The sequence below is a fragment of the Herpailurus yagouaroundi genome, unplaced genomic scaffold (genome assembly GCF_014898765.1).
Source record: "Herpailurus yagouaroundi ecotype Mexico unplaced genomic scaffold, PumYag 161, whole genome shotgun sequence".
Lineage (NCBI taxonomy): Eukaryota > Metazoa > Chordata > Mammalia > Carnivora > Felidae > Herpailurus > Herpailurus yagouaroundi.
The window spans coordinates 15,596,476-15,611,488 of NW_024412402.1; the positions used below are offsets into that span (position 1 = coordinate 15,596,476).

At 41.2% G+C, this 15,013-nt stretch overlaps 1 protein-coding gene across 2 annotated transcripts in view; it reads left to right on the forward strand.

Moving 5' to 3' along the window:
* VWA5A (von Willebrand factor A domain containing 5A) overlaps positions 1 to 15,013 on the forward strand; it is a 37,121-nt gene extending 22,108 nt beyond the window's left edge. The window contains exons 16-19 of one of the 2 annotated variants that reach the window (XM_040483380.1): positions 8,724 to 8,879; positions 10,176 to 10,306; positions 13,823 to 13,949; positions 14,494 to 15,013. In XM_040483380.1, coding sequence (XP_040339314.1) covers positions 8,724 to 8,879; positions 10,176 to 10,306; positions 13,823 to 13,949; positions 14,494 to 14,573 — 494 coding nt within the window. In that variant the 3' untranslated portion in view covers positions 14,574 to 15,013. The remainder of the gene's footprint in view (positions 1 to 8,723; positions 8,880 to 10,175; positions 10,307 to 13,822; positions 13,950 to 14,493) is intronic. The other variant, XM_040483381.1, reaches the window with a different exon arrangement.

Genomic DNA, 15,013 nt, shown 5'->3' on the forward strand with positions numbered 1-15,013 from the left:
GGGCTCAGGAGGTAAGGGTGTGTGCAGGAGGTGGGCTCACAGGAGAAGGAGAAAAGATGGTGGCTGAGGCAGACATGCATAGGAGGACATGTGTCCCACTTTCTCAGTGCCCTTTGCCTATATAGCAGAGAGCAGACGGTGCCTCAGTCTCAATGTCTATACTGGTGGTTTTCAGCTCATTTAAAGGCCTCGTCCTCCTACCCACCTCGTGCATCTCGGCCCACACGGACCAATGAGTACTTGAGCATGTCATGTCAGCTGAATGTTCACAAAAGTCTCTGTAAGCCCATGGTTAACGAGGGCCTGTGCTCTCCAGGTGAGCATGTTTCCAGGGACTTTTCCTCACCCATGTGTGTCTATCACATGTATAAGACTAGACACACTCAGCCCTCTGGGTCCTAGATCAGAGAAGAAATGCATGTTTCTCAAAGAGACTTCTCCTGAGATGGAAAGAGCTCATTGTCCCACCAATAGGACCAACTTGGAGACTCACCCTACAGGTGAGATGGGACTTGTTGCTCTGCTCTGATCTATGGGGACCAAAGAACTAATCTTCAACGCTTCTGCTTCCCTGGCTTTCTCTAGCCGGGAGGTAATCTGTTTGAAAAGTGGCAGGCAGAGGATGAGATTTGTCCAGTCCCTATGCTTGCTAGGGTCAGCCCACCTTCACTACTCTGCAATACAGGACCCTGAAACTACCCAGCAGAGTGTGGGTTAAGGCCTGGCTGAACGCACCCCCTTTGCCATCTCAGCTCATCCAGCTTGCCTGCAGAACTCTCCTGCCCTCCCGCTGCAGAACTCTGCTGCCACCCTGTTTGGGTCTCCGCTGCACTGGTCAGTCTTCTGCAAGTTGGATTTGAGAGTAGATCTTCCTGATGCTGGCCACTCACTTTCTTTCTGTCACCAAAGGGTGTTCCTCAGAACACCAGCTGTGTTCCAAGCAGCTGGACTTCTCACGTACAGGACAAACTGAGTCAAAGTACATTTTGCCACTAAGACGTGTCTTTTCTACTAAAATAGGCTTAAAGGCAACTTCTTTCTAGTCTCTGATTCTTGTAGCAAGAATTTGTGGTATACAGTTGTTTAATTGTTGAAACATCTTCATTGCCATTTACCCTCTACTTATTCATTCCCTGTAGGCTGCTAGTTAAAGAGAGGACTTTATGGTCTCAGGTGGAGTCAGATCCCCGTCCTCCCAACTACTGTGGGGTTTTAGGCAAATTAAATTCACTTCCCAGAGCCTTAGTTCCTTCAGCTGCACAACTACTGACCTCACAGGGTTGTCATGAGAAAATTCTTTTATTTATTTGTTTATTTATTTATTTACATCCAAGTTAGCAGATAGTGCAACAATGATTTCAAGAGTAGATTCCTTAATGCCCCTTACCCATTTAGCCCATCCCCCCTCCCACAACCCCTCTAAGCAACCCTCAGTTTGTTCTCCATATGTTCTCTGTATGTCTGTTATGTTTTGTCCCCCTTCGTTTTTATATTATTTTTGTTCCCCTTCACGTATGTTCATCTGTTTTGTATCTTAAATCTCTCACATGAGTGGAGTCGTATGATATCTGTCTTTATCTGACTAATTTCGCTTTGCATAATACCCTCCAGTTCCATCCAGGTAGTTGCAAATGGCAAGAATTCATTCTTTTTGATTGCCGAGTAATACTCCATTGTATATATACACCACATCTTCTTTATCCATTCATCCATCAATGGACATTTGGGCTCTTTCCGTACTTTGGCTATTGTCAATAGTGCTGCTATAAACATTGGGATGCATGTGCCCCTTCAAAATAACACACCTGTGTCCCTTGGATAAATACCTGGTAGTTCAATTTCTGGGTTATAGGGTAGTTCTATTTTTAATTTTTGGAGGAGCCTCCATACTGTTTTCCAGAGTGGCTGCATCAGTTTGCATTCCCACCAGCAGCGCAAAAGAGATCCTCTTTCTCCGCATCCTCGCCAACATCGATTGTTGCCTGAGTTGTCTATATTAGCCATTCTGACAGGTGTGAGGTAGTAGGTATCTCATTGTGGTTTTGGTTTGTATTTCCCTGAGGATGAGTGATGTGGAGCATTTTTTCATGTGTCGGTTGGCCATCTGGATGTCTTCTTTGGAGAAGTGTCTATTCATGTCCTTTGCCCATTTCTTCACTGGATTTTGATAAGTTCTTTATAGATTTTGGATACTAACCCTTTATCTGATATGTCGTTTGCAAATATCTAGTCCCATTCCATCGGTTGCCTTTTAGTTTTGCAGATTGTTTCCTTCACTGTGCAGAAACTTTTTATTTTGATGAGGTCCCAATAGTTCCTTTCTGCTTTGGGTTCCCTTGCCTCCAGAGACATGTTGATAAGAAGTTGCTGCAGCTGAGATCAAAGAGGTTTTTGCTTGCTTTCTGCTCTAGGATTTTGATAGATTCCTGTCTTACATTTAGGTCTTTCATCCATTTTGAGTTTATTTTTGTGTACAGTATAAGAAAGTGGTCCAGGTTCATTTTTCTGCATGTCGCTGTCCAGTTTTCCCAGCACCACTTGCTGAAGAGACTGTCTTTTTTTTTTTCAATATATGAAACTTATTGTCAGATTGGTTTCCATACAACACCTAGTGCTCATCCCAAAAGGTGCCCTCCTCAATACCGATCACCCACCCCCCCTTCCTCCCACCCCCCATCAACCCTCAGTTTGTTCTCAGTTTTTAAGAGTCTCTTATGCTTTAGCTCTCTCCCACTCTAACCTCTTTTTTTTTCCCTTCCCCTCCCCCATGGGTTTCTGTTAAGTTTCTCAGGATCCACATAAGAGTGAAAACGTATGGTATCTGGGCGCCTGGGTGGCTCAGTCGGTTAAGCAGCCGACTTGGCTCAGGTCGTGATCTCACGGTCCGTGAGTTCGAGCCCCGCATCGGGCTCTGTGCTGACAGCTCAGAGCCTGGAGTCGGTTTCAGATTCTGTGTCTCCCTCTCTCTGCACCCCCCACCCCCTCGTTCATGCTCTGTCTCTCTCTGTCTCAAAAATAAATAAACGTTAAAAAAATTAAAAAAAAAAAAAGAAAACATGGTATCTGTCTTTCTCTGTATAGCTTATTTCACTTAGCATAACACTCTCCACTTCCATCCACGTTGCTACAAAAGGCCAGATTTCATTCTTTCTCATTGCCACGTAGTACTCCATTTTGTATATAAACCACAATTTCTTTATCCATTCATCAGTTGATGGACATTTAGGTTCTTTCCATAATTTGGCTATTGTTGAGAGTGCTGCTATAAACATTGGGGTACAAGTGCCCCTATGCATCAGCACTCCTGTATCCCTTGGGTAAATTCCTAGCAGTGCTATTGCTGGGTCGTAGGGTAGGTCTATTTTTAATTTTAAAAAACAAAAATTTTTTTTAACGTTTTATTTATTTTTGAGACAGAGACAGAGCATGAACGGGGGAGGGTCAGAGAGAGGGAGACACAGAATCTGAAACAGGCTCCAGGCTCTGAGCTGTCAGCACAGAGCCTGACGCAGGGCTTGAACTCACGGACCACGAGATCATGACCTGAATCAAAGTCGGCCGCTTAACCGATGAGCCACCCAGGCGCCCCTATTTTTAATTTTTTGAGGAACCTCCACACTGTTTTCCAGAGTGGCTGCACCAATTTGCATTCCCACCAACAGTGCAAGAGGGTTCCCGTTTCTCCACATCCTCTCCAGCATCTATAGTCTCCTGATTTGTTCATTTTGGCCACTCTGACTAGCGTGAGGTGATATCTGAGTGTGGTTTTGATTTGTATTTCCCTGATGAGGAGCGACATTGAGCATCTTTTCATGTGCCTGTTGGCCATCCGGATGTGAAGAGACTGTCTTTATTCCATTGGATATCCTTTCCTGCTTTGTCAAAGATTAGTTGGCCATACATTTGTGGTTCTCTTTCTGGATTCTCTATTCTGTTCCATTGATCTGAGTTTCTGTTTTGGGGCTGGTACCATACTGTCTTTATGGTTACAGCTTTGTAATATAGCTTGAAGTCTCGGATTATGATGCCTCCAGCTTTGGTTTTCTTTTTCAAGATTGCTTTGGCTATTTGGGGTCTTTTCTGGTTCCATTCAAATTTTAGGATTGTTTGTTCTCACTCTGTGAAGAATGCTGGTGTTATTTTGATAGGTAATGCATTGAATATGTAGACTGCTTTGGATAGTATTGACATTTTAACAATATTTGTTCTTCCTATTCAGGAGCATGGAATATTGTTTCCATTATTTTGTGTCTTCACTTTCTTTCATAAGCTTTCTGTAGTTTTTGGTGTATAGATTTTTCACCTCTTTGGTTAGATTTATTCCGAGGTATTGTATGGTTTTTGATGCAATTGTACATGGGATTGGTTCCTTGATTTTCTGTTGCTTCATTGGTGTATAGGAATGCAACCGATTTCTGTGCATTGATTTTATACCCAGTGACTTTGCTGAATTCATGGATCGGTTCTAGCAGTTTTTTGGTGGAATCTTTTGGGTTTTCCATATAGAGTATCATGTCATCTGCGAAGAGTGAAGGTTTGACTTCCTCTTGGCTGATTTGGATGCCTTTAATCCTTTGTATTGTGTGATTGCTGGGGCTAAGACTTCTAATAGTATGTTGAATAACAGTGGTGAGAGTGGACATCCCTGTCTTGTTCCTGACCTTAGGGGGAAAGCTCTAAGTTTTTCCCCGTTGACAATGATATTAGCAGTTGTTCTTTCATATGTGGTTTTAATGATCTCGAGATATGATCCTTCTATCCCTACTTTTTTGAGGGTTTTTATCAAGAAAGGATGCTGTATTTTGTCAAATGCTTTCTCTGCATCTATTGAGAGGATCATGTGGTTTCTGTCCTTTCTTTGATTGATGTGATGTATCACATTGATTGTTTTGTGAATATTGAACCAGCCCTTCATCACAGGTATAAATCCAGCTTGGTCGTGGTGAATAATTCTTTTAATGTATTGTTGGATCCAGTTGGCTAGTATCTTGTTGAGGATTTTTGCATCCATGTTCATCAGGGAAATTAGTCTGTAGTTCTCCTTTTTAGGGAGGTCTTTGGTTTTAGAATCAAGGTAATGATGGCTTCATAGAAAGAGTGGAAGTTTTCCTTCCATTTCTATTTTTTGGAACAGCTTCAAGAGAATAGGTGTTAACTCTTCCTTAAATGTTTGGTAGAATTCCCCTGGAAAGCCATCCGGCCCTGGACTCTTGTTTTGGGGAGATTTTTGATTACTGATTTGATTTCTTTACTGGTTATGGGTCTGTTCAAATTTTCTATTTCTTCCTATTTCAGTTTTGGTAGTTTATATGTCTCCAGGAATTTGTTCATTTCTTCATATTGCCCATCTTATTGACTTATAATTGCTCATAATATTCTCTTATTATTTTTGTATTTCTGCTGTATTGGTTGTAATCTCTCCTCTTTCATTCTTGATTTTATTTATTTGGGTCCTTTCCTTTTTATTTTTGATCAAACTGGCTAGGGGTTTATCAATTTTGTTAGTCCTTTCAAAAAACCAGCTTATGGTTTCATTGATCTGTTCTACTGTTTTCTTTTTTTGTTTGTTTTTTGTTTTTTTTGGTTTTGATAGCATTGGTTTCTGCTACAATCTTCATTATTTCCTGTCTTCTGCTGGTTTTGGGTTTTATTTGGTGTTCTTTTTCCAGCTCTTTAAGGTGTAAGGTTAGGTTATCTATCTGAGACCATCTTCCTACTTCAGGAAGGCCTGAAGTATTGCTATATACTTCCCTCCTATGACTGCCTTTGCTGTGTCCCAGAGGTTTGGGCTGTGGCGTTATCATTTTCATTGGCTTCCATGTACTTTTTAATTTATTCTTTAACTTCTTGGTTAGCCCATTCATTTTTTAGTTGGATGGTCTTTAGTCTCCAAGTATCTGTTATCTTTCCATATTTTTTTCTTGTGGTTGATTTCGAGTTTCATAGCATTGTGGTCTGAAAATATGCACAGTGTGATCTTGATCTTTGTTGAAATTGTTGAGGGCTGATTTGTGTCCCCGTATGTGATCTATTCTGGAGAATGTTCCAAGTGCACTGGAGAAGAATGTGTATTCCACTGCTTTAGGATAAAATGTTCTTAATATATCTGTTAGGTCCATCTGGTCCAGTGTCATTCAAAGCCATTGTTTCCTTGTTGATCTTCTGTTTAGATGATCTGTCCATTGTTGTAAGTGGGGTGTTGAAGTCCCCTACTATGGTATTATTATCAAAGAGTTTCTTTATGTTTGTGTTAATTGATTTATATATTTGGGTGCCTCATGTTTGGAGTATACATGTTTACAATTGTTAGATATTCTTGGTGGATGGACCCCTTACTTATGATATAATGCCCTTCTTCATCTCTTGTTACAGTCTTTATTTTAAAATCTAGATTGTCTGATATAAGTATGGCTACTCTGGCTTTCTTTTGGTGACCATCAGCATGATAGATGGTTCTCCATCCCCTTACTTTCTATCAGAAGGTGTCTTTAGGTCTAAAATGGGTCTCTTGTAAACAGCATATAGATGGATATTGTTTTCTTATCCATTCTGTTACCCTATGTCTTTTGATTGCAGCATTTAGTCCACTGATATTTAGAGTGAGTACTGAAAGGTATGAATTTATTGCCTTATGTTGTCTGTAAAGTTGGAATTTCTGGTGGTGTTCTCTGGTCCTTTCTAGTCTTTGTCACTTTTGGTCTTTTTTTTTTTTTTTTTTTGGTTGTTTATTTATTTGTTTTCATCTTTTCTCCCCTCAGAGAGTCCCCCTTAAAATTTCTTGCAGGGCTAGTTTAGTGGTCACAAACTAATTTTTGTTTGTCTTGGAAACTCTTTATTTCTGCTTCTGTTTTTGAATGGCAGCCTTTCTGGATAAATAATTCTTTGCTGCATATTTTTCTGATTCAGCACATTGAATATATCCTGCCACTCCTTTCTGACCTGCCAAGTTTCTTGTGGATAGGTCTTTTGCGAACCTGCTCTGTCTTCCCTTGTACGTTAAAGACTTTTTTTCCCCTTGCTGCTTTCATGATTCTTTCCTTGCCTAAGTATTTTGTGAATTTGACAATGATATGTCTTGTTGAGGGTTGGTTTTTGTTGAATCTAACGGGAGTCCTCTGTGCTTCCTGAATTTTGATGTCTGTGTCCTTCCCAAGGTTAGGAAAGTTTTCTGCTGTGATTTGCTCACATAAACCTTCTACCCCTTTTTCTCTCTCTTTGTCTTCTGGGACTCCTATGATTCTGATGTTACTCCTTTTTAATGAGTCACTGAGTTCTCTAATTCTTAAATCGTGCTCTTTTGCCTTAGTCTCTTTCTGCTTCATTGTTCTCCATAAGTTTGTCCTCTATATCGCCGATTCACTGTTCTGCTTTATCTACTCTTCCATTCTTGCTGCCGTGGCAACCATTCGAGATTGCAGCTCATTTATAGCATTTTTTATTTCATCCTGACTAGCTTTTACTTCTTTTATCTCCACAGAAAGGGATTCTAATCTATTTTCAACCCCAGCTAATATAATTATTGTGATTCTAAATTCTTGTCCAGACATCTTGCTTGTATCTGTGTTGATTAAACCCATGGCTGTCATTTCTTCCTGTTGTTCCTTTTGAGGTGAATTACTTCGTTTTGTCATTTTGAAGGAAGAAAAGGAATTAATAAACTAAAAGAAAAGTACAATTAAAAACAACACAAAGAAATCAAATAAAGGATGCTAGAAATTAGGTGTGTTTTGGTCTGGTTGTTGAAAGGAGCTTGATAAATTAGAGAAAAAAGGGAAATATAAGAAAAAAAAAGAAAAAAGGAAAATGTTTGAAAATTTGAGAAAATGAATACAATAAAATAGAATAAAACGAGATGATGGAAGTAATTTTAAGAATTTACAAAAAAGTTAAAAATTTAGAAAAAAAAGATATATTTTTAATAATGGAAAATAAAAATAATTTTTTTCTCTTTCTGTATTCAAGAAAAGAAAAGAAAAAGAAAAAAAATTGAATAGATTGACCAGCAAACAGACTGAAATACGATTGAAATTACATCAGTCTCCCCTAGAAGTCAAACTGTGAATCACTTTATAGTCTATAGACTAAGCACATGGAGAGACTCTTGGTGTTCCTCAAGAGCTCTGTTGGCCCAGTTGGGCGGGGCTTAGTATAACAGCTCCATTCTCCAGTAGATGGCACTGCTTACCTCACAGGGGTGGATTGTTGTGGCACATAGAGGCGTTTATGCCCATGTGCGGGAGGGATGAAAATGGCGTTGTCCAGCTACCTAGTCTCTAGTATTGGAGCTCTGTGCTCTCCCCGACTAGCAATCAAGCACCCCTCCTTTGTCTCCGGCTTCTGTTCACTTCTCGCTTTTACACCGTCTGTGACGAAGCTGTCAGGCTGCCAGGTGGCACCTCCCTCCTGAGTTTTATTTCAGATGGGGCTGTGTTTCCCAGCCCCTCACTTCTGAGGGACTGTGGCTTTGACCCATTCTGGCCTTCTGGAGGAGGGTCTGGCTGAGCAATGGCCTGGTGCCAGCCCTCCTCAAGGAATGTTCATGAGACTCTGCCACTGCTGATGCTCAGAGACTGTGACTAGGCACCAGTCCACCCATGAAAAATTTCATGCAGTTGTGTAGCAGCAGCATTTCAGGGATTATGGCAAATCACAACACACATCTGGCACCAGGCTTCCCTCTTAACATCCTTGTTCCAACACCAGTGAATGTGGTTGTTCTCCAGGGTCTGCTAGGATCTTTGGCTGTAGGCATGGTTCACAGCCTCCACCAAATATCTTCCAAGCAATGGAACTGCCTGTCCAAGACATAATGCCCCAGGAATTGACGGACCTTGATGCTGGCTCCTGGGGATTTGACCTTCCCACCAGAGCACCGCCAGGTATCGAGCTGTAGAGTTTCAGACTCTATGCTTCCCTATTTATAGTGTCTTAATGGAATTTAAACACTCTCCTTTCTCCTTCCTCCTTTCTCCCTTTTTTGTTCAGTCCCTTGCATACTCTTCCTTTTCTCTCCAGCCACTTTTGATGGGGGGTGCTTTCCCATACTCTCCCCACCCCCCCATCTCTGTCTTCTCTCTGCAAGCAAAAACAGCTCTCTGCCCTCCACAGCTTCTCTCTCCACCAGTTCACCTCTCTGCACTGCGTACCTGCCAAGTTCTGTGGTTCAGGTTGTGCAGATTATTGTATTAGTCCTCAAGTCAGTTTTCTAGGTGTGCAAGATGGTTTAGTGTTGATCTGGCTCCATTTCAGGGATGAGAGATGCAAAAGAACTTCCATGCTGTTCTGCCATCTTGGCCACTTTGAGAAAATTCTTCATGGTAGCCACAGAGTAGCTTTACTTTGTGTTGGTTTCCTAGGCCTTCCTCACTTAGAACATTCCAGCTCTGACCATCCTCTTAGCAAAGATGAAAGAAAAGTTACCTAGCAGTGGTGAGCTTCTGGTTTTTGTGAGCTATTTAGCAACTACTTTTTGTATGGAACCAAGGAAGGGCCTTCCATACTTTTTGTATATTTTGAGTGTTAGCAAAGCTGAGGTTCAAACTAAGACTGTTGAAATTTAGAGCTATAGATTCTTTCCCCCATTAGAGTAGAATTGTTTTCTAGTTATAGTTTTTCTCACCTGCTAATTTCCAAGTTGCTCTAAGTACACCATCACATATGATAGATAACCAGATGTGAGATACTTTCTGTGTGGTCTTTAAGCAACTGTTGTAGCACCCAGATAAGACACTAGACTACACTTTGAGGTACGTTGCTAGGTGCTTCCTTTATATCTGCTTTCTTTTGAAAATGTTTATAATTAAAATTCAAGCTACATTGGTGTAGAATTTTTTTTAATATACATCAAGTTTTAAGGCCCATTTAAATAGGACTGGATAAAACTTTAAGCAGCATTATCATGTGGGTTCTTTAGTTCCTCGTATCTTTTCCTTGTTGCTAAATTTTTAAGTGTAGCTCCCCTAGATTTAGTATATCATTCAGGTGGCCTACACTGTCACAGAGAAAATACCTGCCTCCCAGGGGAAGGGCTATGACAGGTATCTTGGTAGGATCTGCTTAGCTCTGTGCTGTCACTATAGCCTGTCTTTCTCAGGTATGCTAAGACCTGTCTTTCTCAGGTATACTAAGGGATCATAGCTCTATAATTTCTCACGCTCTTTTTTTGTTCCCCAAAGTCTTTGGAGAGACTTATCTGGTGCAGCTGATATCCCTCCAAAATGCAGATGGTTCCTGGGATCTAGATGAAGATCTGGCCAGGATCCTAGGTATAAGTTTGAAAGACCTATGGTCTGCACTCCCTGTCAAGGTAAGATTCAGAGAAGAAAAAGGAGTATGTATGTTTTTGAGGGGTTGGGGTCGGTCATGAGATTGGGGTGATTCATGACTCATCTGAGAAAGGAGACTATAGGAGGCCATAGACTAAATTGATTTCTAATAAATAGATGTTGAAGATTTTTCTTGGTATGTTAGAGAAGAACGAACAAGGAACTAAGAGCCTAATTGGTGGGAGTTGATGGATGACAAAGGGAAAGCAAACATCTTCTTTCACTTCATATTCCCCGTCAGTCATCTTAGTTAGAATAACTAACATTTTTTGAGCAATTACTCTCTGCCAGGCACCATGCTAAGCACTTAACATCCACTGACTTATTCATCATAATAATTAAAGTAAATCCTATTCACATTATTGCTATTTTATATAGAACCATAATACTGTGTCTGAGTTTTCCCAGCCAGTCAGTGGCAGAGCTGGATTCAGTTCTAGAACTGTCTTCAGAATCTACATTGCTACTAATTTGTGCATGTGGCCCACAAATCAGCAAAATTTCACTGAAGTCAGGACAGGTATTAATAGGGAATCACCTAGTTATTTCAAATGTGTCTAAGTCTGCCAATGAGGACAAATTTCATTCCAGAATTTCAAGGCAACTTACCAAATCTTCTGAGAAATTGTTAAATATGGACAAAGACCAAAAGCCTGAAGGACAGGTGTTGTTCTGAATTTTCAAAATGTGAAAGGTGGTTAAATAAACCTCAGGGACACCTGGGTGGCTCAGTTGGTTGAGCACTGGGCTCTTGACTTTGGCTCAGGTCATGATCTCATGGTTCGTGAGTTCAAGCCCCACACGGGTCTCTGCACTAACAGCGTAGAGCCTGCTTGGGATTCTCTCTCCCCTCTCTTTCTGTCCATACCCCACTCGTGCTCTCTCTCTCTCTCAAAATAAGCTTAAAAGAAAATTTTTAAATGATTAAAAAAAAACCCTCAAAAATCCTATACCTGCGTCAACTAATACAGTATCCACTTGTCCAATGGCTATTGAGCAATTGAAATATGGCTAATGCAAATGAGGAACCAAATTCTTAATTGAATTAAAATGGGATGTAATTGTGAAACACATGCTGATTTTAAGACTTACTGTAACAAATGCAAATATTCATTAATAATTATTTATATATTGATGTTAAAATGATATTTTTAATGTGTTAGGTTAAATAAAACATATTAGTAAAATAATTGTACCTGTTTATTTTTATATTTTTACATATGGCTACTAGGACATTTAGGATTATATGTGTGTGTGACATTATATTTCTACTAAAAAAACTGTTCTAGAACAAATAATTAAAAGGATAATTTATAAACCGTTGGAAAAAGATATAAGAATCATGATGTTCCAACTCGGTTTTATTGGGAAACCAATGACATGTCAGACTAACATTTCCTTCTTTGACATGGTAACTGGGCCAACCAATCCAGGGAGTCAGGAACCCTGGAGTATCTGTATTTCATTAAGGAATTTGAATTTTTTAAACGATGAGTATATGGACTGAGAACAAACTCACTGAAAATTCGTTGCACTGAATAATGAATTTTTTCAAACTTACAACAGGTTTTTGGAGCCACCAGGCTCTGCATTCTCTGGAGGTTTGTATTTTCAATGAAAATTTAGATCCAGTGCTAAATTTGTAAATTTGCCAAAACTGGGAGATAGAAACAGTAACAAAATTGAGATCCCAAAAGACCTTGAACAATGAATGACTTGTAACTTTTCCTGGGGGGGAAGAAAAAACTTACTAGGAATCAAAATACCCTTTTTGCTTCTAAATCTTCAATTTTGTAAGCAGAGAATAGAAGCAAAATGACGTAAGACCTGTTACAACATGCAGACTTGGGGTGAAACTTCATGTGAACCAACGCATGTGATATGTGATCAGTGGAAGGCACAGGGTTTTCAGAAGAGCTGTGTGTGTTATGTATTTGGGGCTGTGGTCATAGAATTTCATAAGTTCACTGACCTCCATATGTGAGCACTTAAGGAAGTGTATTTTAGTTTTTATTTTTATTTTTTAAGTTGATTTATTTTGAGAGAGAGAGAGAGAGCAGCGAAGGGGCAGAGAGAGAGGGAGACAGAGAGAATCCCAAGTAGGCTTTACACTGTCAGTGCACAAAGCCGGATGCAGGCCTCGAACCTATGAACCATGACTTCATGACCTGAGTCAAAATCAAGAGTCGGATGCTTAACCAACTGAGCCACCCAAGTGCCCCTAAGGAGGTATATTTTAAACATCACTGTGATGTTTGTTTCTAGACTAGATCAAGCATGGGGATTCTTATTGCTTTGACATTAGCAGTTCTTTTAAAGAAGAATGAAAGGAATTGAGAATTTTGATTGACAGGACTCCTCACAGAGGACCTGATTAGCTGTTTCCAAATTTTAAAGGTCATGATCTAAAAGAACAGTTTTTCTTGATCTGTTGTGTCTATAAACTGAAGGTGGGACCCTGGGTGAAAACTCATTTTCTTTCTTTTTTAAAAAAAGATTTTTTTAATGTTTATTTATTTTTGAGAGAGACACAGAGTGTGAGCAGGGGAGGGGAAGAGAGAGTGAGGGAGGAAGAATCCGAAGCAGGCTCCAGGATCTGAGCTGTCAGCACAGAGCCCGACGTGGGGCTTGACCTCACTGTTGGTGAGGTCATGATCTGAGCCAAAGTCGGACCCTTAACCGACTGAGCCACCCAGGCATCCCTAAAACTCATTTTCTGTTCTCTGCCTGAGACTCTCTCTTGAGTGAACAGTGTGACTCCAGTCCCAGCTGTGTCATTTGCTAGAAGGCCAACTTTGGGCAAATCATTTCACTTTCTTATGAATCAGTTTTCTGTCTCAAAAATGTCCTTATTGGTGAGGCGCTTGGGTGGCTCAATGGTTAAGTGGCTGACTCTTGGTGTTGGCTCAGGTCATAATCTCATGGTTTTGTGAGTTCAAGCCCCACATGGGGCTTTGCACTGGCAGCCCAGAGACTGCTTGGGATTCCCTCTCTCTCTTTTTGTCTCTCTCTCTAGCTCTCTGCCCCTTCCCCCACTCATGCTATCTCTGTCTCTCAAAATAAATAAATAAACTTAAAATTGTTTTTTTTTTATTGAAAAATGTCATTATGGGTAATTCCTCTTTTTTTTCTTTTGGTTTGGCAAATATTCAAATAAAACATTCAATACTTTATACAAATATAAAGAAATTATGCACATATTCTCTTATCATAGCTTGGGAATGCTTGTTGGGGATTTTGTAGGAGTTTTCAGCACCACCCTGGTGGTTCTGCTGGATTGAAAACTTAAGACTTTTCTAATCTAAGACTCACAATTTTTGCCCTGAGGCTCAGGGCCTGGCTTTACGCCTTGCAAGTAGCAGATGAGGTTCCGAGAGAGCAGGTCATCACATTTAACAGCAGTTTGGAGCAAAGTGAGTGAGGAGGTGTTTGTGTCCCCTCGAGGGGCCTCCTGCTCCAGCTTGGAGGTTTCAGGGAAGTCTCTGTGTGTTGTACAGGATGCAGATTCCTCAAGCTGGGCCACAGTCCTGGCGGTGGTTTGGCTACATGCCGAGGCTAAGCACCAGAAGTGTGAGTGGGAACTTCTGGAAAAGAAGGCCAGAAGCTGGATTAACAGTAATGCAGGTAGGAGTTCAGTCCTAAGACCCCATCTCCTTCCTTCCGTCGGAAGCTGGCCATCTTGCCAGGTGCTGAGCCTCCAAGCCTGCTAGAAGATGACTGAGAGGGAGGTCCCGTGGTCCTCTCCCGGTTCAGACCTTTTCTGGACTCCCCCATAGTTCTTTCCTTGAGGGGGCTGAGAGTGCAGTCTTAAATGGGGGAGGGGGAGGTAAGTAAAGAGGGAAAGGGACAAGGATGGGGACTGTGAATTGTGAGAAGGAGATGACATGGTGTTTAGTCTCCTCACCATCTCGGTACTGTACCGAGTGTAAGGCTGGGCTGGAGCTCTCACCCCTCGGGGGTTTATTAGCTCACTGCTGCTCAGTATTTCCGGGGTCTGAGAAGATGAAAGGGAATCTGGGCAGTAGGAAGAGGAAAGTCAGGGGTGTTAAAGAAAGACAGGAGCCGGACTCCGGGGAGACGAGCAGGCCAGTTTAGGGGAGACTCGGGGAAGAGCGTTCACCTGTCATTGTGATTCCTCAGCCTAATTCTTGTTTTCTCCTCCTAACAGGCTCCATCAAGAAAAAGCTTGTGAAAGCTGCTATTGCTTTTACCAAGTCCTCCGTGGACCCTGCTGTCTTTGGGATCTGAGGAGACTGTCCAGAGAAAGAAGTGCCTCTCCCCTGCTGCTGCCCTTTCCTTTACGCTCTCCTGCTGTAGTGTGTTTTTCCTTTTACACCTGGCCTGTCAGTTTCTTGACATACAAGTGAAGGATGCCCATCCCACCTTGCCTCTGTGTTCCCGGTTCCCTTTGGGTAGGGCGATCCGCTGCGCCCCCCCCCCCACATGTACCCTCAGCCAAGTGCCAATGGTCCCAGAATCTGTTCCCTTTCTTGGAGGAATTTAAAGCATTTAGATATTTAGATATTTACATTCCTTCCGGATTTTCCAGAATGACCACATGAAAAACAGGTGACACAGACTCCAGACTAACGGGTACAGCACTGATGTAGGAGATCCCTAAATAAGAGAATTCAGTGCACTATATTTGCCTGTTCCCTTTGGTCTTTTTTTTTTTTTTTTTTTTTTTG